Below are 26,796 nucleotides of genomic sequence, written 5' to 3'. Positions count from 1 at the left end.
GTTCAACCACCAAGTGGCAGGTTCAACCAGGAAGTGGCAGGTTCAACCACCAAGTGGCAGGTTCAACTACGAAGTGGCAGGTTCAACCACCAAGTGGCAGGTTCAACCGGGACTCCTGCAGCTGAGGGGACTCGTAGGGCGAGGCCGCCTAGGCGGGGCCGCGTGGGCAGGGCCGTGTGGGCGGGGTCGCGTGGGCGGGGCCGCGGGGGGCGAGGGGAGGGACGTAGAGGGGGCCGAGGGGAGGAGCCACTGGGCGAGTGGTGATTGGTGGGGAGCGGCTCTCGTGACCGCGCCTGCATCAGCTGGAGGAGGCAAGTGAGGATGGCGGCGGCGGCGGTGGCGCCCCACGCTCTGAGCGAGGAGCAGGTCCTGGCGGCGTGTGGGCAGCCCGACCCCAGCACCAAGGTGAGGGTGAAAGGGCAGGGTGGCGAGGATCAGGGAGTGATTGCGGACAGGGTGAAAGTGCCTGCCGCCCCCTGGTGTCAGCGAGCTGGCTCGCCCCAGCGCGAGGCGGTGTGAGGGGGTGAGGCCCGGGCCAGGAGGTGGTGTCCGTCGTCGGTGACTCGCGCTGTGTTCTCTGCGGCAGCAATCGGAGAATCGCCGCCGCCTTAGCCCCGTGCCTCCAGGGGCCACGAGGCACACGGAGGGCGCCGTTTGCGCGACTCGTGGTGTCGCACGGACGTGAATCGTTCCTCTGCGTTCGGGTTGCACGCGCACCACTCGTGGGGTTGCCGTCATTCGCACGGCGACGGGATGGACGCTCACCACTGATGGTGTTTGGCCACTAAAGTGAGTGGTGGTGGTGGCGAGGCGATGCCACGGAGCCCGTGGCATTGACGCAGCGCTCTTAACTCGTTTTCAGACGGCACTTTTTTTGCCAATGAGACATCACCACTGTGAGGGCCACCCACGCATTTGAAACCATTTGGGTTTGAGACAGTGCTATGGGGATAGCTTCCACTATTTGTGTATTGTCAGGGGGGGCCGGGGGGGTGGCGGTCACTAAAGGCCACCAGGGGCCGCCAGTCGCCCGCGGGCCTTGGCATTGAAGAAGGCAGCATTAGCGTCAACACCCACGGCGAAGCGAAAGTGCCGTCCGTGCACGAGTGTAACCAGAGAGCAAGCCGAGGGTTGAAATCCCGTCAGTGGGTCGGGGGAAAGTCCAAACACAGAGCGAGCTCTCGGGAGTTCAGGGTTCAGGTCTAGTTTTGTTGAACCGGGTGAGGGGCTGACGAAACCAGAATCAGTCGGATTTGATTTATTTAAGACCGAAACGGGAGGATTTCTCCACAATTCTGGCTGTTGCCTGCTGAGACTTGTTGTATTCGAATTGTAAATCTTGCGCGTTTACTCTCCAACACACCGGTTAGTGCCGAATGAGTAACTAATTTGCACGTTTTGTTTACGTGATAAACCTCGCGTGTTGGCGTATTTTAACGTTCACATTTATGTTTACGCGATCCAAACCAAAAATAATGGACGAGTCTCATTAGCAAGAGCGACACTCGGTCACCATAATCGCAAAAGGAATCGTGAAAAAAAACCGAGTACAACAATGAAGCAAATATAAGTCGAGGCAAAAACAACCACCAGAGAAATCTCGAGGCGCTATAAATCCAGAGCCCTCTCTCTACACACCGCGTCCCACGCGGTTATTTTTAGTCGAGGCGGTGGTGCTGCGGGCAGTCGCAGCCTGCTCCAGATTTCGATGAGATTTTTCGATCTCCAGAATCGATTGCCGTGAAATGTTTATTTTACAGTCGCCTAAATACTGTTGTTTCTCGTCTGTGCAGTTTTGCTCACTACCTTAGTCTAAATGCAACATTACAATTTTTATTGGTGATTATTTTGTATTAAATAGTAATCGATGCATGCACGTTAACGATTCCCGGCGAGATTTGTAAAGCTAAGAATCGATTCCCCACAGCTGACCGGAGTCACTTGGCTATGCCAACTAGCTAACTGGTTGGTGACAGACAATTCACTGGCCAACTAGGCACTTACCCAAAAATATATAGCTAGCCACAAATATGTAATATAGCTAGCCACAAGTATGCCACTGATGAGTGGGAGTGTGTGTATGGTTGGGTGTGTAATGAGTGTGGGGAGCGGTAGTGTTGTGTTTCGCACGTTGCACGACGAACCTGGCGACCTGAGTTTGATTCTCGCTCACGATCAATAGCAGGGATAAATATCTGAACTGATCCTGAGCCACCCCTAGGTAGACTCAGCTTTAAATCAATACCTGGTGCGCTGTGTAAACATCAACATTGGATCTATGGGTGTTGGTTGAGTTTATGGGTGTGGGTTCAGTGTATGGGTGTTTGTGTACGTGTTCAGGGCTTCGTGATGCAGCAGACAATGATGAGGGTGAAGGATCCTGTCAAGTCCCTGGATTTCTACACTCGCATCCTGGGAATGAGGTTCGCTACCCACCCACACCTCATGCTTGCTTTGTCCACGTAACACAGGCATTAGTAAACCAATCATTTTTTAAAATATCTGTGTGCATCTTAAGATTGCTGTCAGTAGGTCACCTGTGTGAGTGCATGTGTATAGAGGGGAATGGTGGTGTAGTGGTTAACATGCTGCGCTACAAACCTGGGAACCCGAGTTCGATGTCCCGCTCATGGCCAACACCAGTGACAATTATCTGAACTCGTCCTGGGCCTCCTCTACGTGGACTCAAATGAGTACCTGGTGCAGTATGTAAACATTGCCATTGGGGAGACAAAGGCAGTTGGGCGTGGTGCTGGCCACCCACCCTCCTCGGGTGCTGTGCCGGCCTTCATATGTGCTCGCTAACAACACTTGCCCCATCAGTATGTTAAGGCTATACGGGGGGTCTTTGTCTTTGTATAGATGGCAGCAGGGGTTGATAACCTATGGTCTGGGCCAGATACGAGCTGTGACCTAATATCTTGCGGCCCATGGTGACGTGAAGCCTACCACTTTGAAATGGCCTGCAAATGCTATTTATCCATTACCGCACGTATCTTTGCTGCACAAATGTATTTTCCTATTGTCAACATTTTCTAACTTTAACACGCTCAGTCACTTCTGTCAACGTAAGGGCCTCTTGCAATGTGATTGCTCACCGAAAGATGTTTGAAGTTATATTCGGCCCTCAGAAAGGAAAAGGTTCCCTACCCCTGGCATCCAGGGAGCCTCGTTCCAGCTGTGATGACGCCCGCGTGATGGTGGGAGGAGTGAGCGCTCCAACAGCTGCTGCTGCCTGTGTGCTCCTTTGTCTGCAGGCTGCTGCAGAAGTTTGACTTCCCAGAGATGAAGTTCTCTCTGTTCTTCCTGGGCTTCGAGGAGGCGGAGGCGATCCCAGCAGAGAGGAAGGAACGCGTGCAGTGGACGTTCACGCGGCCTGCCACCATCGAGCTCACGCAGTGAGACGCTAGCGCCCGCGCACCAACCCCGTAGCCATGCACAACACTGAGAGGGGTTTCCCGTGCCACTCCAAACATCAGCAGCATGAAGACATGACCTGATTGTTGGCCTTGTATACAAGGTCATCATCATTAGCCATTATTATTCCACTGTTGGATGAAGTCACCCCGATCTCCCAAGGTCCCATGATGTGCACGAGCTGATTTCATTGCTCCATCTCCACTGTGGGCATTCTCTTGGACACGTTCCATCCCTCGACTGCCACTGCACAGGCTATCCCTTGTAACAGTGTGTCCTACCCGACCCCACTTATTTATGTATTATTTTAGAATATAACCACTTATTTTTAAGAAGTCAGGAAGGTTGTCTTTAACCTGCATATGTTTACTATATCGTGTTCTTCATTCTGTTTCTCCATGTTATAAGCATGCATCTCTGCACTTTTTTGGATACTTGTGCTTGTTTTACGTTACTTGTTAATGTCCTTGTTTCTGATCCATGTCATAGCAGGTAGTACACATTTATTACACTCACACGTGATCACTTTTCTTGAGTTGGAAAGAGCAAGAGGAATGAAGCAATCTGTATTTTACAAATCTTTCGAAGTGCGAGAAAGTGCTATTGTGTAGCTTGTGCACACCCTGACACCATCAGTCACTGTTGCCATATGTACATACAGAGACTCATCGACTTACGAACATCTGACTGACAAACATTCAGCGATATGAACAAACCTGTCCGTATGTCCAGTTGCCTGTTCGAACCGAGAGTCATAAGTTCAACTGCTGCACAATTGATGGAGGCATCTACATCTGCAGAACATGAAGAACCAGTGGCATCTACGGGAGATTATACAACTTTTAAAGCCATTCCCTCTGTTTAATGTTGATGCCGTACAACATGTTTGAAATCAACAGGAGTAAAGTTGGACTTACGAACAGACCTGGAACATAGCTCGTTCGTAAGTAGAGGAGTCTCTATACTGTCCTTTGTCAATCCATTACTGGATGAGCGCCTGCCTGTGCCGTGCTGGTGACAGGGATAATTTTACCACACATCACCATGCTAGTGAGTGCAGTGTTGCTGACACCTTAGGAGCATAGCCGCGAAAGCATAGTAGCACAATAAAGCAATTTACTTCTCTGTGATGCCCTCTGCTGCCTGCCACATAGTCCCGCACCCTAGAACAAGCCATGCAAAGTGGTCAACCCACCCAAGCACTATCCAAGCTCAAGCTTATTTTCAAACAGAGGTTTCACAAGATTGGCTGCAATCCGAGTAGTTTGGTCATAGGCTGTCATTATGTATTTGATGAGAAGCTTTGCGTGAGGTGCCGTTCTGCACAATGCTGTGCTATTCTCAGTCACAATCAAGAACTCTTTGGTGACCGCACGGGAAAACGCTGGCCATTGTCACGTCATTTTTCCGCAGCCATCACGGTTCCTACTTTGAGAATATAATCATGGGATTAGCGTCAAAGCACCAACCTTGTACAGCTGACTACCTGTGCTGCCTCGAGGCAAAAGCACAACATTAAATTATCTTGTATGAATGCAAAGCTTGCATTTAGTCTACAGCACATGGAATATGCATATATTTTCCAAATTCACGAGTCATTCATATGTGGTTGCACATTGTTGATAAAAGACTGTCTCAGCACCGATTGGTGCTTGTTTTTTTTTTACCCCCCAAGTCATCTATTTGAGTACTGGCAAACATCATTGTTGCTGCAGGACACCTGTGGTAAACATAACCATTTGACACGCTGGTTTGTGTTGATCTGCACCACGTCCCTGACACCGCGCCTTGTCCCCACGCAGCAACTGGGGCACAGAGAGCGATGACGCCCAGGCCTACCACAACGGCAACACGGAGCCCCGCGGATTCGGTGAGCTCGCAGTGCCACTGCCGCACTCTCCGCTTACTGCCCGCTCCGACACGATGCCCGGTGCTGCATGATTTTGGCGGGTACTGGCCAGGTGCGACACGTGCTCCCCTCCTCCCTCGCAGGGCACATCGGCATCTCCGTGCCGGACGTGTACGCGGCTTGCAAGCGCTTCGAAGAGCTGGGCGTTAAGTTCGTGAAGAAGCCCGACGATGGTGAGTGCTAATGTTTGCTGGTGGTGTTCACGGGTAATTACTATCATACTTATCCAGGGAAGTCTCGGTACTCTTTTTTTTCAGGAAGGTTTTTTTGCCATGGTTGGGGGTGGGCAATAATTTCTGTTTCCTGATATAAGTATTTTTCAAGGAATCTTGAGTTATTGTTGAGTAACATGTTCTGAATTGTCTGTGGCCAATGTGAACCTGTGGGTGAGCAGGGAAGATGAAGGGTCTGGCTTTCATACAGGACCCCGACGGCTACTGGATTGAAGTGCTCAGTCCAAACGGCATGGTTACCATCACCTAAAATCACCCTGGGCCAGCAAGCAAATTGTATGACGCTACACTCTACAGACCCAGGCTGGCACTTTAAAAGTTCAAACACAATTCTTAACGCTAGCCCATCCATGCCGTCGTGTGGTCACATGGCACTGCAGGCTGCTCTGCTCAATTATCTCCACCAAGCTTTTCCATATATAACCACGGTTCAAATGGGCCGTATACGGCGGCATGCCATACACATAACACCATTAGTGTATACCGGAACTTTCAGAACGTTTGGTAATCGAGGGGAAATTGCAGTATCATGGGCCGCAAGATGAAGAGGTTTCATGCCGGGACATCTACTATGCCATTTCAATGATTGGATGTAACAAGAAGTCCTTTCTATACACTAAGTGTTGACTTAATTCAGAAATGCGTGTATTCCCATAAATAATATTTTATTAGCAACATGACACAGTGTGTACTCGTTTATGCATGGTTGTGATGTCCGTCATTTAGTGACTATACAAATATATACAGCTTATCCTGTGTGTGCGATACTAAGTTATGGAAAGCACCAGAGGGCCCCGCAAATAAAACTGCGACACACGGTGGCCAAGGGGACTAGGGTGGGGTAAACTGTAACCTGAAGCGGGCGGCAGCATTACACCCACACTTCGCCTGTGAAGAGTGTGCAACGTGTACAATAGTTCAGGCACTGGTATTGAGTTGCATTGTGCAAGACAGTGATGTCAACCACATGTGGACCATGAGCCCAAGAACGCAGCCTATGCGAGTCCACCAAAGCTTAATTTATCACCGAATGTTCTGGTAGGCTGGACTAGGCACGCAGCCGCAGCCATATAATTCCCTGCCATCTCTTTTCCCAAGCACTTATAACCTTGCTGAATTAAAGAAACGTTAACTTGATTTGTTATTATTGTGATAGGAGTGATTGTTGCTGGCTGCTTGACGTATCAGGCCTCGAGCCAAGTGCCTCAGCAACTGTGTTCAACTAAGCCCTGTCCATTATGGAAACTTTGCCGTGGTTGGTTGCTGTTTAACAAACTCAACATCACGACGCAAGTTTCAAACACATTCGCAAAACACCAAATCTTATCTTGGAGACACCAGCCATTACTCAGGACTCCACAGTCTACGTCAGTCATTCCCAAGTCGCCAAACGCACCATGAACCCTGGCTGATCCACGTGGGCAGCATTGGTCCCATGTTGAGTCGTTCGTTGACGCTCACGCACTTGGGATGCTGCCGGCCAGGGCGCCATCATGCCCGCTCACCCGGTGGCTCCGTGCTGCTGAAGGCACCCATCTGGCGGGTGCTGGGGTCGCGCAGCTGTTCCAGCTGGCGCTGTGCTCGCCGCATCATCATCTCAATGCGCATAACGTCCGAGCGAGGGAAGGCGGCGTTGCGGCGGAACTCGGCGCGGATGTGTGGGGTGAAGCCTGGCTTGTCACAGGCCGCACGTAACAGTTGCTTGTACAGGCCCAGCACCTGCTTCTGCAGGCGGCTGTGTCGCGACATGGTGTGTGGCCTGTATGGGAGACGGGAGCAGCGGTGTCGGCACAATCATGAGTACCATTTCCACGAGGACCGTAACTCGGCGCCAGCAAGAGAGATCAGCATAACCACCAATAGCAATATCTACACCAATCACCAGCATATTCACCATCGAATTCATCTCCAGCAGCATCAACAGTACCATCACCTTGAGAGAAATGACCTTAACTTGAATCAATAGCACATTCCCCATGAACATCTCCATCACCTCCAGCATCACCAACGTACCCAACACCAGTACCATCAATATCTTGCCAATTCAATTGATGGCCTCGTGTGGGAGGGAAAACAAACGGAGAACATCCACAGGCATGCAGATACAACACAAGCTCTACACTGATGGATTCAAGAGCCAACAGGCCATCCCGCACCTCATCGTAAGTAGCATCACCTTCGGCACCACCGTGCTCTCAATCGACAATTACCACGAACGCAATCGTTATCGTCACCGGCGCTCGGTCTCCACGCTGGGCCCTGCAGTTGGCGAGGTAAATGAGTTTCGTGTCAGTAACGTGTCCAGGTACTCCACTCGGTACTCACTCGGGGCTCCCACCTCGTACCAGGGACACGAGGTCTCGCTAGATGCCATCTCGGGACCCAACCAGGTATTTACAAACACTACCAGACTTAAATTTCGATTTAAAGCTTTCGTGACTGCAAGGATTCATCTTCTTTGGTTCTTTCGGTAAAGTCACGTAGAATGAGAATAAAATAATAAATTGATAAAATAACAATATTCTCACGACGTTTCGGCCACAACACAAGCGGCCTTCACCTGATGAAAACCTGATGAAGGCCGCTTGTGTTGTGGCCGAAACGTCGTGTGAATATTAGTGTTATTTTATTTTATCAATGTATTATTTTATTCACATTCTACGTGACTTTACCGAAAGAACCAAAGAAGATTACCAGACTTACCAGGCACCTCCCAAGAACTCGGCACGCTCACAAAGCCCTGGAGGTAGTATCCACCAGGTGATTTTACCAGGTCCTCGGGCCAAGGGGGCTCATCAGAAACATCACGGACACTCGACACCCCACCAAGTACTCACGAGGTTTGTGAAACGACTACCGTTTCCCCAATCCGATTTACCGGCTCCAAAAATCGGCGACCGATGATCGATGTCCAGTGGAACTTTCGTCACGAATAGTGCCGCTGGAGCAAGCGGGGCCAATTGTTGAAACTTCCGCGACGGGAGATCGAATGGAGCCGGTGACCTCTGAGCGGCGAGCCCGGTGCGGCTGTTGACGATGCCGCGGGACTCGTTCGGCGAGGTTGAACGTCTCACGCTCGTCGCGAGACGATTCTCCACGGCGTGGACAACAGCTAACCGGTTTTGGGTTTACACGCGGTTACCGGTAAACGCAACGATATTAATAATTACATTTACACGGCGCTTTTCATCAAGGCTCTCAAAGCGCTGTACAGGACGCAGCTATCAGCAGGAGCCACTCGGAATTTTTTTTTTAAATCACGTTATAAAAATACATTTTAAAAGTTATTTACTAAAATAACTAAACATGTAATAAGGGGAGGCGTTTAAATCGTTTTTTTTAACAAGTTGAGAACCAACCCGGTGGGGGAGGACAGGCGGGAGGGGGTGACGGCAACGGCGGTCGCGGCTCTCAGGAAGGTGACCCGGGGCCCCGGGGTGCAGTCGGGGCCTCGAGTCGGGGCTCCTCGCAGCAGCAGCAGCAGGAGGGAGATGAGGGAGAAGGATGAGGAGGAGGGATGAGGAGGCTGAGGAGGGAGATGAGGGAGAAGGATGAGGAGGAGGCGACGATGCCCGCAGACTGGGCGCCTGCCGCTGCGAGGGCGACGCCTGCAAGGGGGAAGCCGCGAGGCGCCGCTGTTGAGGAGCCACCGCGCGACGTTCGCTGCGGTCGCCTGCTGATGACGGAGGCGGCTGCCCCCCCCCCCTGCGGTAACTCCACCCCCCCCCCCCGGTTACTCCCCCCCCGCTACCCCCCGCTACTACCCCCCCCGCTACCCCCCCCCGCTTACCCGCGTCCCGCACACGGCCACAGCGTCGCTCGTGCCCACGGCAGCCCCCAACAACAGCACGGGTCACCACTTCTGATGTGCACCGACATACAATCGTGTCACCATTGTTGTATTCGTACAATAAACGTAGTTGTGTGACAGTACTACGACTGCAGCGAAGTGTTTGCCGTCCCCGCAGTAACCCGCAACTCGGGGCAGCTGCTGCTGCTGCTACTACTGCTGCCGCTGCTGCTGCTATAAGTTAAAAATTAATTACCGTGATGAGTGTGGCTGGAACAAGGCGTGCAAGAGAACACCGCAGCAGACTGCGCAGGCTGTGGAGATTTATATTTGTCCCGGAGGAGAGTACATTCGCAAGCATTCAGTAAGATTTAATACCTCGGGTGGCATTTATAATGGACTCGTCGATTGAATAATTATTAACGCGAGAGGAAATTGTGCACATTGCAATTAAAAGTCGCCCTCGTTCCGCGTGACGATGGAATCGATCCCATCGATTTGCGTCAATGGCGGATCGATTCGCGCTGGATCGACTCCGCACCCTCGGTGTGAGGGGAGACGCCGTCGCCCGCGTAGCCACCGCAAGTGACGAGGAGATCGGTGAGGAGACGGCCGCACGACGGGTGAGGGGGAAGTCCGTGCGTGAGCGATAGCCCACCGGCTTGCGCTCTCCGACCCCGAGCAGCCAAAGTTTCGATTCGCAACCGACGGCTGACCCCAGAGACGATTGTCAGAAGCGCTCCTTGCGGTTGGACTCGGCCTCTGTGGTGCCGCGGTGTTGCTAATCATCGCCACTGAGGGTCGGCCCACCGCATCTCCCCCTCCTCGTGTGCCCTGTCGACCTTTAAGAGGAGATCGCTCTCAAGCAGACTTATGAGGCAACCGGGGAGGAGGGGGGTGATGGAGATCGTTTAGCGTCCGCGATGACGGGAGCCGGTTTCGCTTTCTTTTCAGGCGCCGCGATTTGGCGGGAAAAGTTGCGGGGATTTTATTTAAAAAAAAGTTTGAGGGAGCGATTTTATTTTTTCGTCCGCGATTCTAAACGTGGCGTAAACTTTCACTACCCACCTCACCTCACCGATTCCCCGCGGGGTTTACCCACGTGGATCGCGTACACTACCGCGACGAAGCACGGAATTGATACCGAGGAGAGGCCAGCCGCATCACCCTGGCACGCCCGTGTGGCAGGAACCGTAACGTATATACAGTACGTTCAAATTTACGCTGTTTAATACCACGTACAGTGCCCGGTGGCGACTTTAATAGCTGGTAAATCCTCGAGTAAGTGACATGATGGCTGTAAAAAGGTCTGCGTGGTGACTTGAAGCAGTTTTCAAACTGGGCAGTGAGGTGGAGTGTGTTGTATCTTGGTGGTTTATGCCTAATTATTTGAATTTAAATCACGGTTGCTAAGTAAAGGCCCAACTCACCAAGGGATCAGCAACAAACAGCACTATTACATTTGTCAAAGAGTTAACACATTTGGCCTGCACTGGTGGATGATCTTAACATAATTGTTGATCCTAGTGCTGCTGTTGTTGTGGTGGCAGTGGTGATCGGAGTGCTCTCAGTGTTGTGTTTGGTGGACCTCGTACTGTTGAATGCGAAAGTCGTAATGCTCGTATACTGTTGCTGGTGTTTCTTGTAGTCGTCTTACCTGACGAGATAGGACAATTGGGGGGGGGGGGGGGGGTACAACTCTACCGTAACCCTAAACTCAGGGGCCCCCCAAAATGCCGTTAAAATAAATAACATTTTGGTGAGTACCGTAAATAGTGTCGATGTAAATAATATACCACTATCTCCTGGAAATTGTTTCAAAATGTGTCAATGCCACATTTAATATTTCAGTTTAGTGCGCCCCAAGTAAAACAGCACGTGAATCATAAATATTCCATTGGATACAATTTGGGCCTCGGCAAAGTTGTTCCCTTTTGCAATGGCAAGAAGCAATGGGAGGGGATGGCCGCCCTCCGCAAACGTACCAGGCCTACTGGTAGTGTTGGAGGTCAAAGTATTGTCAATGTTTTGGTGAAAATGCTGGTGATACCGTCATTGGTGTTCATTGTGGTGGTGGTGGCGGTCTTTAATGCCTGTTGTTTGTCTTGGTGATGCTGGTGTATCTGTTTGCTTCCTGAACCAGCAGCAAGGACTGGCCCCTCAGCTCTTCCTTCACCATCTTGGCCTTCTCACTGTCTCCAGCCGACTAACGACAACACTTCTTCCCATCACAAGATCGCAGAGACTGATGGCCTCCATGTAGCACAAACCCAACATGAGACGCAACATGGACGACGAGGAGACCGCCGTCATGAGGGGCATGTGGATCCCCCTAGGGTTACCATACATTGGCAAGAACGGAGCTCCTCTCCCCAGCATGTGCGAGTTCATGTTTAGAAAAATGGTCAGCCAGAGCACCCAGACAGAGTTTGCAGATGAAGCCCAGGCCAACCCAAGAACATGGGCTAATGCATTCAGCCAGACAATGGACATTGCCTGGGCTAGCCCGATTGGCCCGCCTAAAGGAACGTTACGGAAAAGCCCTTTTGACCTGGCTAAAGACATTGCTCGGGCTAGCCTGTACTGCCGGGGCAGAGAAGAGATGGACACACCTCAAGATTACCACGTCGCCCTGAAAAAAGGCATTGCACAGGTTAGCCCCATCGGAATGGAAGGAAGCATTGCCCGGACTCATCCAGATGGCATGGATGATGAACAGGGGTACATAGAAAATGTTACCCTGGACAATCTATCTCAGGAAGAGGGGTTTGTGGCCGTCTTGAAGGAGTATGGAGGTAATGGTTAGCGATCTCATGATATCATTATTTTTGTTACATTTTTCTTTATATTCCAATTGGGCAACTGAGTTGAACAAATGTACTTTTGAGACTCTCCTAGCAAGCAGTGACACCACCTTGTGTCAGCGTAACCTCAGAAGAGTATGTACAAAAATACTTCTGAAATCACTTCCACAGCCCCCTTTATCCGCTGTGGTGGTACATATTGTGTATCCTCTTCAAAGTCTTTTCATCTAATAATGCAATATCTTCAGAGCTGAAATAAGCTTAACTGGGTAACATGTTTTATTTGTGCAGTCTTTGGTGAGAGGGCTGAGAATAGCAAGTCATTGCGGCTATCAGGCATATTGTAAAAAATACCTCTATGTTATATATAAGTGGCTGACTGTATCACAGTGGTGCTGGTTCAAGTGCTTTGATGACATGGCATTCAGCCCTAGAGGTACTCGGCCATATTTTTTTTATAAATCCATTTTCAGATATCTCTGAAGGAATGGAGCTGATTGACCAGCAGCAAAACTGCACGAGACAACGTCCCCCTGTCAAGAGAGGGTCCTTGTTAGAGGCAGAGCTGGAAACAGGGCTGGACAAAGAGCAGATGACACCTGCAGATGGCAGCAGTCACCAGGTGCTTGCATTGATCATTCGACCCCATTTTTCACTGCCACATTTGTAACAGACACTGTACGTTTCGTATTTTTGTACATCAAGCTGAGTGTCACACCACGGGTGTTGTCGTGAGGAGGCAGGAAACATCACCTTGAAGATGTGGACGATTGCTTCCGTTGGTGCCACAGCGGTGTTCGTGGAGGGTATCCGAACGTACGTGGTTTTCCTTTGTATGATTTTGCTTTAGGAAACTACTCGGTCCTCTTCCCTAAATGTGCCCAAATTTGTAAGATCTGGGAAACTATGGGGGGGTTACCCCGGTTAGCACTTGAATAGGTGATCACCAGGCCTTGCTTGGTGCTTTTTGTGTGGGGCTGCGCGGTGGTCAAGTAAATGGCAGCGTTGAGAGTTAGCCCTCTTTTTCCAGGTACTCTGGTTTACTTCCACCTGCAAAACACTCATTAATGAAATTGTCTAAATATCCCAAAGCATGCTCCCCTTGAAAAAGAGTCATGAGACTCTGTGAGGCTTTTCTGGATTTTTTTTATTACATTAAGCTGTTGTCATTGGTCTCAGGGACATCAACGTGATGTGGCACAGCAGTGTTATCGTGCAGCGCCTGTCTGCGCGCCAACTCAAGACTAAGTCTGGTGCCATCTACAGTCTCAAGGGTCCTCCAAACTTCCCTAACCGGGAGCCTTCTGGTGAGTGCGTGTACATAGTGTGTGTTTAAATGCCTCCCTGGTTTTGTCTGTTTTTGTGGACTTTTTATCAGCGAGGGAAGCTACCATGTCGTTATATACATGTCCTGGTATAAATACCTTTCCTTAAAGTCTCCAGGGATTAATTGCAGCCACAACAATTTAGAATTGCAGAGCGTTTAGAGGTGACCACATCTCAAAGACGACTTGGTCCAATGAAGGAGAAGTGGGAGGCATTCACTTGGAGCGGAGCTATTGTCTGCATGGACACCAGTTTGAATCATCTCTGTGGCTGATGATTCACTTTCCCACCTTACAGTATTTCCAAGTGCGGTTTACAGAAAGTTCGCGGATGGATTTCCAGACGACTGGGACAAGATCCTGACTCGACACTTAGCAATTCACAAGTACGTATGGGGCAGCAAGTGTTTTCACCCAACCATGAATCAAGCTCACTGCATTGATTATATTTTTTAACAATGTTTTATTGTAAAAGATATATAGTTGACTGATAGTTTTTGGCAATAGACCTTATTTAATTCAGAGAGAAAGTGCAAAGAGATTTGCCAACTTGTATTTGCAGATTACAATTTTTAGGGGGATTTCAAAGAAATTGGGAAACTTTAATAAGGTTGACAATTGAATAGTGTATATGGCCAAGATGTAGGCAACAGGTGCTTCCACCATTGACAGGCCAGCCACCTGCATCATGTCATCAGACATTTCCATTTGGAACTTGACAACGAGTAGCGCATCTCCCTGTTTAACAGAATGGCCTCCTTAGAGGGAATTTCAAAAGGCCTCTTTAACCTCACCTTTTCTATGCCCTGAAAAAAAGTGTTCATTGCATGTCAATCAAACTGAAATGTTTACATGCCAGAGCTCGATTTTAGCCAAATTAAGTGAAAGCAAAATCTAATGTGATGGGGTTTTTTTGTGTGCAGTGATCGGTGACTTAGGCTGAGACTATAAATAGGCTACAATTGAGAATGCGGTATAATCCCAGGTGGTTCTCTGCATCCGAATCCACGACCTCAGTGGTGCCAGCTCAGGGCTCTGATTCCTGAGCCACCCGTACACTTGGAAATGCAGGGGTTTTTATGACGGATTCATGTTATTTACAGAACAGAGACGCGTGGGGCTCAGCCATCAGAAAGGGGGGAATCTCCTGCCAAGGACAAGGCACGGCAGACAAAGACCGCCTCCTTAACCAAGCGCCAGCTTCCTAAAGGTGGCGCGTCTCACTGCAGCTCGATTACCATCACGTAGAAACTTGGATCACAAGTGCCTGTATTTGAAAACGTTGTTCCACATGTTATTTTAGTCTGTCATGTTCAATTGCAGGTGATAAATAGTAAATACACCAGGGTCTGTTTCCTCACAAATAAAGTATTTATTTTTGTTTCATTTATTAAAACACCAAACCAAGTTGCCTGTTCCTTCACTAAACTTAAATAAAATACACAAGGAAATAATAAAAAAACAATACATGTACAAATAACAAATACAAACCATAAAATAATGTTATTTACCTCTAATACTGAGGGTTCATGGTGATAACGATGACGTTAATGAGGTAATGGGGGGGGGGTGTTATAAGTGTTGTGATCTGTGCCCACGCCTGTGTGGAAATGGTTGGGGGTTGAATACTTTGCGTGGAATTGGAGGGGCCACTCGGTGTCTTGGGTATGTGGACTAGTGCTGAATGATTAATAGCGTTCAAATCAAAATCACAATTTGAAACAATGCGATTAGGAAATCGCAAAGGCTGTGATTTTTTGCGATTTGAAAAGTCCTATTACTTTCTTATTGGAATTGTTTTATTTTGTATTATTATAACTTTATTTAACTTAACAATTGTTCTATGTTTGTTCTATTTCAATTAAAACATTTTAATAAATACATGTTGGAAGCAATTCATATATTTAAAGTTATCATCCTTGCATTAGAATATATAGAGCAGTTCATATTTTGATGGTATCATGTAGTAATGCTCCATCACATGTTTTAAATCTATTACACAGTGAATATTGAACTGAAGCTTGACTTAAAACAAATTTAATCGCAAATCAATCGCAATATCTGTCAGAAAAATCGCAATTAGATATTTTCCCCAAATCGTTCAGCCCTAACGTGGATGCACACCCAGGATGATTTCTTGGGAGGTGTGGCAACTCCCCATGAAGTGAGGTAATTGGGGAACAGCTGGATTTAATAATGAAATAATTAATTGAGGGAGAGCTGTCGCCTAAATAAAGGGAGCTGAGCCAGAGATCGGAAAAGCTCTTATGAGTGAGCTGGTGTTTTGGGCGTGGCTGAGTAGCTCTGCTATATTTTAAGCTATTTTAGGATAACTTTTACATTATTTTAAGTAAAGAATACCTGATGGATACCAAACCTGATATTTCCACTCCAACAAACTCTTGAGTCTCACCACCTCATAACAAAAGGGAAGATGGGCTTTGCTCACCCTTTTGGTTGCACACTTATGGGCCGTGGTTAAGGGCACAATTAATGCAAATAAATTAGTATTAAACGTCAAGAAAAGCGAAATAATGCGTAGCAATATGACAACGCCCGCACACTACAACAGTCACTGTTGGTGGTGGGAAGAGATCGGTGGTGGGAGCTGGGAGATGAGATTATGCATGAAGGGAATACATATGAGTGACTTGAAATTACAAGTGCTGGTCACCTTGCTAAACCACGATTACCCAAAATTACAAACAACAGTTATCAAATTGGTATGCCGAAGGAACATCGTGGATACATAAATACCCCTGATGCGAAAAATGCGATTGGTGAGGGATTGCTGTGTTTAGTTAAGCAGAAAACCCTGGACCACTTTTGACATTATCAATCTCATCACCACTGTGACTTTTAAGACATGCTACTAGAGAGCCTGATGTTATGAGTAAAAGCCCGACAAGAACACTATTGGGTGTGTTCAGCTGAATTGTACAAAGCCCCAAAGGCTGATGGACCTTAATATTATTTTAATGGATGATAAAACTCTTGGCAACCCATATTCTTTATAATTTAACTAACAATTTGAATCTTGAGATTTCCGCAGTCATTTTTCAATTTTCTTCGGGTCTGACTGCGTGTTGGACTTTATCAGCAGTTGTTGCTTAAGTCACGACTACCACCTGGTCTCCGTAGACCACAAAGGCAAATAATGAATTAAAAGGGGGAATGTAACAGGATGGATGGCTTTGTAGCAGAAGCAATTGAAGTGACATCAACAGTACCAAGAGCAGCAGATTCGCCTGATATACTTCAGGCATCACGTGGAGCTTGGTGTTAATTCTGACTGTTGCTGTTGTAACCTCGCTAAGCTGTTGTGTGGGGAGCGGTAATGTCGCGGTTAGCACGCTGCATTATAAACCCGGTGACCCGTGTTTGATTCCCGCTCACGGCCAACACCAGTGGCGATTATCCTAACCGGTCCTGGGCCTGCTCTAGGTCGACTCAACCTCAAATGAGTACCTGGTGCGGTGTGTAAACATCACCACTGGGGAGACGAAGGCAGTCGGGTGTGGCACTGGCCACCCACCCCCTCGTGTGCTGTGCCAGATTCGATAGGTGCTCACTAACAGCACTTGCCGCAACGGCCGCTAAAATACTTTACGGTGGATTTTTGTCTGTGCATCTAGCACCTTGCACAAGGAGCGGGCGGCACGTGAGGCCCCCACTGGACTACTGGAGGGGCGAGCACCTGATCACGGACCCCAAGACGGGCAAGGTGCATGTGACGGCCGGTGGGCACGACTACCTGCTGAGCCACTCCATCACCACCCCGGCCCGCAAACATCTGGTTAGTGTGTGCGTGTCCATGCGCCAAGTGTTGTGCAGTCGTGCAAAGAGCCTAGATGTTGTGGTGTTGGTGAGCCGCGGATTGAGTTTCCAATAATTTCATTAACAAGTGGGAAACTTAGATTATTCACATCAGAGTTGATTTGTGCAAGTTATTTCTCTGTAATGGCCACTCAAGTCAGTGATTTCCTGCTCAAATGAATTGAGGTAGTGCTTATCTGCTATTTACAGCCCTGAGTCAGTCGTGGAAAGTCCACATTCCTATGACAGGGGGCAAGTCTATAGATCGGACAAATACTGTTGACTTTCCCACAACGTGGTATATATTTTATCGACCATGGAGGGATAATGGGTTGAGTTAACCCCCAACTGGAATTTGAACTCGCAATCCTCTTGATAGCAAAGCACTTGCTGGACCACTGAGCCACCTGACCAGCTCACTGGCTCATTGTGCTTTGATATATGCATTGTTTTCACAATAGCATGCTGATTATAACTGATGAGATGGAATCCGTAATTTGTGGCTTTTTTCAACTTAAAAACATATTCGCCGAATCCGAAATGTATTTACACAACAAAATATAAAGGACTTAGGCATATTTATCATGTTCATGAGTAGGATTAGTTGTTTTGAAGGTTATATATTTTTTAATCATCTCAATCTTCCAAACAACTTTTATTCGAATAGAAAAGGAAATGTAAACGCACGTTAAACTTGTTTGCCATTATTTGTGGAACAAGTACGAGATGGAGAAATCTGCTGGAGACGTGACGGACAAGTCTCTCAAGAGGCCGAAACCAAGAAGCATGAAGGCCCCGGCACGCCAGGTCAGCGATCACGATGGTAGGTACACTCAAGCCTAGTCAGTCACCGCCATAATGTGAGGCTGACCATGCACAGCTGACGCCAGGCTTTCAGTCGGTGCAGCTCTCGTTATCTCACTCCAGTTTACCGTGGCCATCTTTATGTCCAGGCACCACAAAGGGCTCCCACAAGCATCAGCAGATCGTACCAAAGCCAACAGCAAGAAGGTTGATTGAGGTCAAGTTGGCCTTGGATGCACTGCTGCAGGACCTGAGCTCGGCCAACCAGACAGAGAGCCGCACGGAGCAGACGGAGAGCCACACGGAGCAGACGGAGAGGGGTTCGCTGGGCGGTTCAGAGTCCACCGGTGGCGAGGTGGCCCAGATGGACCATAACAGTGTGAAACCTGTGCCATCTATATACCTCAAAACAATCCTTCCAGACACACTGAGCGCGATACAGAGTTTACCCAGTCCATCGGATGCACAGACTCTGGAGCCTCCACAACCTTGTGAGAACCAAGTTGCTCTCCAGCACAGCTCCAAGAAGCGTACGTTGACCTTACAGGACCCCACGGAGCTCCTAACAGAGCTAGAGGAGTGCACAGAGGCAATTGATGAAGAAGAGTCGGCGAGCAAGGGCATTGTGCGGAAGGCAAAGCGGTTCAGGACGACCTCGGGCCCCACCATGTCCACTGCCGCTACACCAACGAAGGAAGTGGGTGCCCAGAGTGAGCGGCAACGTGTGGAGTCAGAGGGTCACAGCCCGAGCGGACCAGCCTCGAAAAAACCATTCCAGAAACCTCGGAACCACGAGGCGACGGGGAATGAGGGAGACGTGGGATGGCCTCAGAGCAGCAGCTCTAGTAGCGAGTGCCCTTCTCGCAGCAAGCGCCTCCGTACGCGGAGCGAGAGGAAAGCACTGCATCTCAGAGGTGAGTATGGTGGCGTGCGTTCGCCACACTCGATTAGTGTGTGCTGTAGCTTGCTTGCTTGAATTTGTTTTTTCGATTTCCTCAGCAGCTAAAAGGAGTTCTATGGAGGCTGTCACCAAGGCAGCCAGGTTTCAGAATCTACAGGTTTCAGAATCTACAAAGACCGTGGGTGTGAAGCCAGGCATGGTGAGCGCATATGGCACTGTAAGGTGACCCTCGACTTACGACGGCTCAACTTGCGACCCCCCCCCCCGCTTTTACGACCTTTCTTATAGTAATTAAGACCCCGACAGTAACGACCAAAACTCGTATCTATGACCGCCCAACGACTGCTATGGACGCCGAGTCGATTGGCGACGTCGAGTCGATTGGCGACGTCTGCGTTTGTCATGCACACACTCGTCGCCAGATGGCGTAGCGCACGGTATCGCCCGACAGTCTGCAGCTGCGCCGAGAGCGAACGCAGCGTCCTTTCTCAACGCTGTTCACTTTGTAAATTTTCTTAACATTTTTTTTAAAACAAAAAATCGCCTTTTGCTACGTCTGAGAAGAGGAAATGTGATGCACATGCAGAAAAATACTTAAGGATTTACAAATGTTTGTTTTTCCTTAATAAATGTTTGTAAAGGTTATGTTAAGTCACAATAAATGTTTGTTAGGGGTTATTTTTTAATTTATTTTCGTGGTAAATTTTGGTATTTTTGATGGTATGTAATGGGTTTCCAGGAATGGAACCCCAATGTATAACATTGCGCCTATGGGAAATAAGGATTCGATTTACGATGACTCAACTTGCGACCATCGTCCAGGAACAAATTAGGTCGTAGGTGCGGGGGTCGCCTGTACTGCGGTTCTATCGCCACAAACAATATCTTCTTGATGAAATCAAATCCCTGTATCCAGACATCAATCCATGTATGTTTTCAACAGGGCAGCATTGGGGCCAATGGCGCTGCTTGTGCGTGGCGTTCATTGCAGCTACCCCTCAGCAGTGCAGGTACGAAATCCGCATCACTTCCTTTCCTATGCCCCTCCATCCGTAGCTACCTGCAATAATTGTATCTGTGGAAATGCTGGGAACATAGCAGATATCTGCCAATGGCGGTGTCGACATACGTGTCACCCTGATAATGTTTCATTGTGCGTTGTCATGGGTCCGGTGTTTTTTGTGACTGGGTGCAGATTTACCCTTGAATACGGCCGCAGACTTCATATTTTCTGCAATCACAGAGTCGGAGTACAACCTCCACCTCCGGTATGCTGAGGGAGACCATGACCTTTCTGACTGAGCAGTGGCACCACTCTCCCAATATCATCAATGTGGCCTTATTCATTCAGCCGGTGCAACATCCTTTGGCCTGCTTTCGATCAACAGGAGCCACCAGTTGGGCTAATTATTAGATTCAAGGTTCAGACCAAGCCTCAAAATTTTTGTTTGTAAAGGAAAGTCGTGGTTTTAATTTACTTTGTTGTCCTTTATTGAATATTTTAAATGTTTTTATCTAAACAAGAATCACACTACTTGAAACTGTCACCTACACACACGTCAGGTCTATGGCTTAAATTCTCTGTTGCAATGAGGCAAAAGCCCTCACCCCAGAAACAAACCCGGTCTTGTGTCAAATGCTGATAAAGGCAATAAAGCATATTTATTAAGAAAATCGAGTTCAACATCACAAACGTCCTCCTCACGTTTATTTTAACATTGTGCAAAGGCACAACTACAGCAAGAAGCCCCATAACTGCTGCTTTACACAGCACTACCAACACCCAAAACAGCAACACCCATTCATCACTTGCCACCAATACATTTAAAAGTTAATTACGACCAGTAAAATATTTATATTTAATGAAGTGCTATGCTTCCTAATATACAAGGTATTTACAGTTTCCTTGGAACACGGACACTGCAGAAGTAACGAGGTGACCCCCTGTGCCATCAAGAGGCATCCAAGGTGCTCACTGGGGTCTCTATAGGAGACCAGGCCCAGCTTTCATATGATCAGTGGAAAGGTTTCAACACGTAGGTTTGCGCATCCAAGTGTCATCTTCTACGTTAGGTCGCCCGTTCAGCATAATTTTCTATCAAGCCTTCTTCGCCATGCGATATGTATGTTGAACTTCTTTCGCACCGTACATAGCCAACAGTGCTAATCGGAGGTACTGGGAAGGACAACAAACTTGAAAACAACAAGCGGGCGGGCATCTTCATTTCAACTCCTGTAACTGCCCGCAGTAGTGCATGCAAAAGCTTTAGAGAAGAAATGCTCAACATGTATCCAAACCCAGAAGACTTCACTTTAACAGACATTATTCACGTTGTGAGCACATGCCATGGAGGGCTGTGTCTGGGCCCCCTGTGTGTGAAATCATGTGTGTGCACGAGGAGCCTCTATGTATGTGCTGTGATTCCGAGCCGTGTTGTAGCCAGCAGCAAGCTGCCTTGGCCCTCGGAGGCCAAGTCTGTAATGGATCGAGATGCCCGGCCCATGGACGTTCGTCCTTCCAGAGATTCCATCAGCTCTGCACCAGAGAGAAACAGGGCGAGGTGTTGTGATGGGGGTTGTGCACTGTGTATGTTATGAGTTCAGGTATGTGCTGAATCCACGTGTGCGGTAAGCCGTCGCTTAAGCGTGTGGTATTCACACCACATTTTCACTATAACGCAGTTCTTGCTTTCGGAAACACTTTTCGAACAATGAAAAACGTGCCCCTTATAACGCGATTTCTGCACGGTCAATGAACTACAGTCGTGAGATGTCAAATACCTCGCCTGGCATGCAGGAGGTCATCGGTTCGATCCTGACCCTGATGTCTGTATATTTGGACTTTGCATATTCTCCCTGTGGTCGTGTGGATTTTGCTCCAGGTCCTCCAGTTTTTCCCTCTACATTTATAAACATGCGTTTAGACTATTTTGCTGCAATACATTTCCAGATAAGCCACTTCGTTGAGCTATTATTTGTGGCCAGATTACTTCTGAAAAAGAGATATATAGCTCATCGTATCTCGCCACGCTTCATCGTTACATTATTCATGGAGAAATTGCTTTCGCATTACGAGATCTTCGCTTAACGTGGCACTTTTCAGGAACGCATCTACTGCTTTAAACAAGGACTTACTACTACTGTATGTTGGTCTGGGTGTGTGCTGCGTGTATTGAGATAAACGTGTGTATTTTATGTACTGTGTCAGTGTGTATGATCTCAGTCAAACTATGGCACCTGGGTCTGTCCCATGACCTGCCAGCGAGCCTTCAACAGTTCACGTGGCCGCAAGGTCCATTTGGCCTGATACAAGCATCGTGGTGACGACACCACCACTTGGTGGCGAATGGCGGTTGTTGGTAGAGGTTGTGCATTGGTTAGCATACTGCTCTGTGAACCCGGCAACCTGCGTTTGATTCCTGCTCACCGCCAACAATGACGACTAATATCTAAATCGGTCCTGGGTTCCCTTAGGTTGACTTAACCTGAAATGAGTACCTGGTGCGGTATGTATAGATCAGCACTGGGGAGACAAAGGTGGCCAGGCATGGTGCTGGACATCCACTGCTTTGTGCCTTGCTGGCTTTCATAGGTGCTCACTAACAGCACTTGCCCCAACATCCTGTGTAAGCTATACTGGGGATCTTTGTTGGTCTGAGCATGTGCACTGCAGGTGTGACCGGTCTGAGTGTTCGAAACGTAGAGGGTGGGTATTTGCGTGTGTTCAATAAACCGCGTACCTTCCACCACCCGATGGTACGTGAAGTGTAGGTACAGCAGAGACAGCATGTGCAGTGAAGCGAGTGTCCCGCACAGTACCATCCGCTGGCGATAGCCCGGAGCCCGCGATGCCAGTACCATCACCTGAAACCACCATAAAACCATCACGACATTATAACTCTCGCCACCACAATACCATTACAGATTTAACAGTTCGGAATCGGCAGCCACTGAAAGTGTGGTCTCTATGGCTTAGGCCTGTTGATCAGTTCTTCTCTCATGTTTTCGCCATGCAATACTGCTAGCACCTTTATTTCAACTTTTGAAGATGCCCGCAGTCATGCGTAGCAAAAGCTTAGGAGAAGAAATGCTCAGCATGGAGCCCAAACCAAAACACTACACTTGGAACAGCGAACAAAACACTCCACATTTGTAAATAACACTGCCTTAAACCACAGAGGTTATGTGCTATGAATAAGGGACAATAACGGACGTTATTCACCATGTGAACACTATGGTGAAACCCCTGAGTTGTTGTCATCAACTGTGAACATGTCGGTGTGTTCTCTGAATATATGAGGAGTGCTCTTTACATGAGGCTTGCTCAGTGTGTGGTGTACGGCACTCGCCATGCGGAGGGCGGAGAGGCCCCCGACGACTACCCAGAGCGTGAAGAAGAGGGCGTGCACGTGCACGTTATACGTGACCAGCAGCACGACGCAGTGGCCGAAGAGGCTGTAGCCCTGTGAACATAAATGGGTCGGGGGGAGGGGTGGTTGTGATGGCACGTCTGGAGGTGGTAATGGTTGCAGTGGAGGTAGCCATGAAGAATTTTGGTGGTTTGAATTTCATTGGATCTCGGTGATTGTAAAAGTGCTGCTTGTAATGGCTGTGGAAGGGGTGGTGGTGATTGTGGGGGTGGTTGTGCAGGTGGTGGTGGTTGTTGGAGAGGAGGTTGATAGATGTGAAAAGTGTGGTGGGTGTAGTTTGGGTGGTGGTCATTATGATTGTATATTGGAGGTGGTGGCTGTGAAGCAGATGGTGATTATAGGGATGGTTGTTTAGGTCATGGGGGGTGGTGGTGAGTGGTAGGCATAGTTGTGGTGGCTGGAGCTGTAGTGACTGACAGTGGTTATAGTGGATCTTCATTATGCCTGTGGTGAATATGGCAGTGTTTGTGGGGATAGTGGTGACTGTAAGTGGTTGCAGTGATGATCGTGGTACTATAGAGGCCATTACAATGAGCGCCAGGGTTTGACTCATGGAGATGCGTGTTCCGGTCACGTAGGCCAGAAGGTAGAGTAGCCCGGAGGCGCCCAGCCAGTACCCCAGGCATGTGGCCAGGGCCGTGCCCATCAGCGTGCCCTCCCTCTGCATACACACAAACACACGCATGGGGCCACACTTAGGCCTCGCTCGCTACTAAGCTACTGGGAACGTAAGGCCCAGACCAGGTTAGCATTGAAGGTGGCCTGTGAGTGGTGCGTGCCCTGCAGAGCCCCACAATGATGGTGCCCGAGGACTTCATGCCCTGCAGCAGGATGGCCACCAGCGTGAGGACGAGCATCAGCGGCCCGTACAACTCCCTCTCCACTCCCTGCAACCACACACACACGCACGGACCCTAAACCATCAGTCGATAACCGAGGTGCCCGTGCATCGTGCACACCTGTGGGGCGTAGCGCAGTGGTTAGCCCACTCTGCTAGGAACCTAGCGACCCGAGCGCAGGGGAAGGGGCTGCTGTGCGCGGGGTGTACACACCTGGGGCCGGTTGATCTGGCGCTTGGGAATGAGTGACTGTAAGAGGCGTTCGCGGACCTGCGCGGGATCCACGTCAAAGTATGGCCGCAGCAAGTCGATGTTGGCGTAGAAGGCGAAGGCCTTGGTTGCGCGCTCCGAGCCCGCGGACAACACCTGCAGGGCAAAGCGACAGACACTGCTCGGGCCCCCAATGCCGACCCCGGACCCCAGTCTTAACCTGACTCCAGTCCTGACCAATACCTCAAGTTTTAAGCGGAACTTCGTTATAACGCAGACCCCCGGTCCCAACTCTGAACTTTGTTACGATTCTTATTTTACCAGATAAGGCCCACTGAGCTACATAGTTTTTCAGAAGTGAACTGGCCACAAAATTAGCCCGATTAAGTGGCTTATGTGGAAATGTTTCGCAGCCAAATACTCTCAACGCATATTCTCAACGTGGTGAAAAAAAACTGGAGGCCCCGGAGAAAAATCCACGCGACCACTAGGAGAGAGACGCACACTCCATCTATACAGGCATCAGGGTGGGGATCGAACTCACGACCTGTATACAAGGCGAGGTAGTTAACTTTTCACCCAAGGGACATAACGACATCAGTTCAGGGGGGTGCGGCAATCGGTCAGATGGGACCCAAATGTTTGATTTGCGGAAGCGAAACGCGACTGCTCGGATTTAATAAAAAAAATAAACGTGGAAGGTAAACTTCAGCATTTTAATAAAAATTCGATTTAAATCGCGTTTTAAATACTTGGTCTTTTACACTTCTGTTGAAAACATGGTGTTTGTCAAAGGGGCCCCAATTCGTAGCTTTTGCCACCAGGGGGGGCAAGGCACCCCCTGCCCCCACGCTGGTACGGCTCCTGTCTCGAGGCCCCGTGAACAGTTTCAGTTTCATTTATTTGGTATAGCCCTGTGAGCCATTCGGCTCTTGAATCGGGTGCAACCGCAACAAACAAAAACATGAACAATAAAATATCTTAAAGTGACTATGCGTAAACATAAAAAACAGCAAAAATCTTCCATAAAAAGCACCGTACACCAACGCTGTGTGCAAAAATCCCAGTGGGATGCAAGTCAAACAACAACACAACTTAGATTAAAGCCATCAGTTTAACTCCGTACTACAACAAACAAACATGGCCAAACCAAAAAACTTTTCAAAACCACCAAAATAAATCCATAAAAGCAATGTAACAGTTATCATAGGAACTGTGACCGAAATTTCACCATAAACAGCATGTACCACCAAACCCTGTAGCCATAGCTGGCTGCATGAGTCACTCCCACAACAGCAGGAGCATCAGTTGGAGTATCAAAATTTGTCAATGCACCTTTAAAGATCAGCACACTAAATCAAGACTGTCAATTGCAGGCTGTACCTGTCCGACCACCTGTTTCCCGAGCTCCCTGTGTAGCCCCGAGATGCCCAGGAACTCCTCGTCCTCCCCGCCGCCCCCGCGACGCTCCCGCGCGGGTCCCCCCGGCTCATCCACCTCCTCGAAGCTGGAGCCAGATGCGTTGTCAAGGTTCTCCATGTCGATAACGGCCGACGCACCGGGCCGGGACCCCTCCTTAGGGTGGGGGTCAAACAAGGGGGGGGGACACACGACTCAGAATTCTTGCAAGGACTCAGGGTCCCCTCTACCCCCTCCCAACCCCTAGTCTCATGAGCCCCCTGGGCTCGTGAGCTCGATTACGCCACTTCGGTTTTGCCGAGATTGACCCGGCCGGTCCGGGCACTGGCGTCTGTGTTCGTGTGGCAGGTATTAAGTTTGAACCTGCATTAGTATGTTGAGCTTAATGACCGGATTGCCGCACGGTTTTGACGGGGCGAGTCTTGAGAGACGGGTCTGGGCAAAAAATTGCGACCCACCCACCACCCCGCCACCGCTCCTCACCCGAGCAGAGGGGGTCCCGTACGCGTCCCACGTCTTCTCCGGGCCCGTGCTGTCCGCCATGGGCGAGGGCGATCGCGCTTAGCGAGGGGGGGTCCGGGTGGTTGGCGCTGAGCTCCCGAGTGTGGTCCGGGTGGGTGCCGCTGAGCTCCCGAGGGGGGTCCGGGTGGGTGCCGCTGAGCTCCCGAGGGGGGTCCGGGTGGGTGCCGCTGAGCTCCCCGAGAGGGGTCCGGGTGGGTGCCGCTGAGCTCCCGAGTGGGGTCCGGGTGGGTGCCGCTGAGCTCCCGAGTGGGGTCCGGGTGGGTGCCGCTGAGCTCCCGAGGGAGGTCCGGGTGGGTGCCGCTGAGCTCCCCAGGGGGGTCCGGGTGGGTGCCGCTGAGCTCCCCAGGGGGGGTGGTCCGGGTCCACGTGTCCAGGAA

At 49.4% G+C, this 26,796-nt stretch overlaps 4 protein-coding genes across 15 annotated transcripts; 2 read left to right on the top strand and 2 right to left on the bottom strand.

Annotated features, from left to right (window-relative positions):
- The first annotated feature begins 251 nt into the window (after window positions 1-251).
- GLO1 (glyoxalase I) lies at window positions 252-6,239 on the top strand. The gene is made up of 6 exons (XM_032963673.2): window positions 252-405; window positions 2,341-2,423; window positions 3,258-3,398; window positions 5,220-5,287; window positions 5,410-5,499; window positions 5,721-6,239. The coding sequence occupies exons 1-6, from the start codon at window positions 322-324 to the stop codon at window positions 5,807-5,809; spliced, it is 555 nt and encodes a 184-aa protein (XP_032819564.1). The 5' UTR covers window positions 252-321; the 3' UTR covers window positions 5,810-6,239.
- Window positions 6,240-6,674: 435 nt separating this feature from the next.
- On the bottom strand, window positions 6,675-9,244 carry SDHAF1 (succinate dehydrogenase complex assembly factor 1). 2 transcript variants are annotated; one of them, XM_032963684.2, is made up of 2 exons: window positions 8,919-9,244; window positions 6,675-7,318 (listed from the first exon to the last, which is right to left on the bottom strand). In XM_032963684.2, exon 2 carries the CDS (start codon window positions 7,306-7,308, stop codon window positions 7,051-7,053), a length of 258 nt encoding a protein of 85 aa, XP_032819575.1. In that variant the 5' UTR covers window positions 7,309-7,318; window positions 8,919-9,244; the 3' UTR covers window positions 6,675-7,050. The 2 variants fall into 2 exon arrangements, with proteins under 2 accessions (XP_032819575.1, XP_032819574.1); XM_032963683.2 differs by lacking the exon at window positions 8,919-9,244 and adding an exon at window positions 8,438-8,680 and having other exon boundaries at window positions 6,913-7,318.
- Window positions 9,245-9,353: 109 nt separating this feature from the next.
- LOC116947663 (uncharacterized) lies at window positions 9,354-22,194 on the top strand. Of its 10 annotated transcripts, none has more exons than XM_032963652.2 (13): window positions 9,354-9,713; window positions 11,496-12,144; window positions 12,627-12,775; window positions 12,893-12,969; window positions 13,333-13,460; window positions 13,777-13,864; window positions 14,582-14,688; window positions 17,114-17,274; window positions 18,015-18,117; window positions 18,248-19,012; window positions 19,098-19,198; window positions 19,943-20,009; window positions 20,195-22,194. In XM_032963652.2, the coding sequence occupies exons 2-13, from the start codon at window positions 11,625-11,627 to the stop codon at window positions 20,299-20,301; spliced, it is 2,373 nt and encodes a 790-aa protein (XP_032819543.2). In that variant the 5' UTR covers window positions 9,354-9,713; window positions 11,496-11,624; the 3' UTR covers window positions 20,302-22,194. The 10 variants fall into 10 exon arrangements, with proteins under 10 accessions (XP_032819543.2, XP_032819536.2, XP_032819540.2 ...); XM_032963645.2 differs by lacking the exon at window positions 9,354-9,713 and adding an exon at window positions 9,746-9,949; XM_032963649.2 differs by lacking the exon at window positions 9,354-9,713 and adding an exon at window positions 9,746-9,949 and having other exon boundaries at window positions 11,493-12,144.
- Window positions 20,691-26,795, bottom strand: LOC116947669 (protein YIPF3-like). 2 transcript variants are annotated; one of them, XM_032963665.2, is made up of 8 exons: window positions 26,381-26,790; window positions 25,862-26,053; window positions 24,482-24,634; window positions 24,224-24,316; window positions 23,959-24,090; window positions 23,349-23,462; window positions 22,740-22,863; window positions 20,691-21,535 (listed from the first exon to the last, which is right to left on the bottom strand). In XM_032963665.2, the coding sequence occupies exons 1-8, from the start codon at window positions 26,438-26,440 to the stop codon at window positions 21,405-21,407; spliced, it is 999 nt and encodes a 332-aa protein (XP_032819556.2). In that variant the 5' UTR covers window positions 26,441-26,790; the 3' UTR covers window positions 20,691-21,404. The 2 variants fall into 2 exon arrangements, 1 of the variants encoding a protein (XP_032819556.2); XR_012945708.1 differs by lacking the exon at window positions 20,691-21,535 and having other exon boundaries at window positions 23,349-24,090; window positions 26,381-26,795.
- Between the last annotated feature and the right edge of the window lies 1 nt (window position 26,796).

The sequence above is a fragment of the Petromyzon marinus genome, chromosome 31 (genome assembly GCF_048934315.1).
Source record: "Petromyzon marinus isolate PM22_M1 ecotype Great Lakes invasive population chromosome 31, UKy_Petmar_22M1.pri1.0, whole genome shotgun sequence".
Taxonomy (NCBI): domain Eukaryota; kingdom Metazoa; phylum Chordata; class Hyperoartia; order Petromyzontiformes; family Petromyzontidae; genus Petromyzon; species Petromyzon marinus.
Note: the sequence above shows the minus strand (reverse complement) of the source record. Positions and strands in the feature narration are given on the sequence as shown.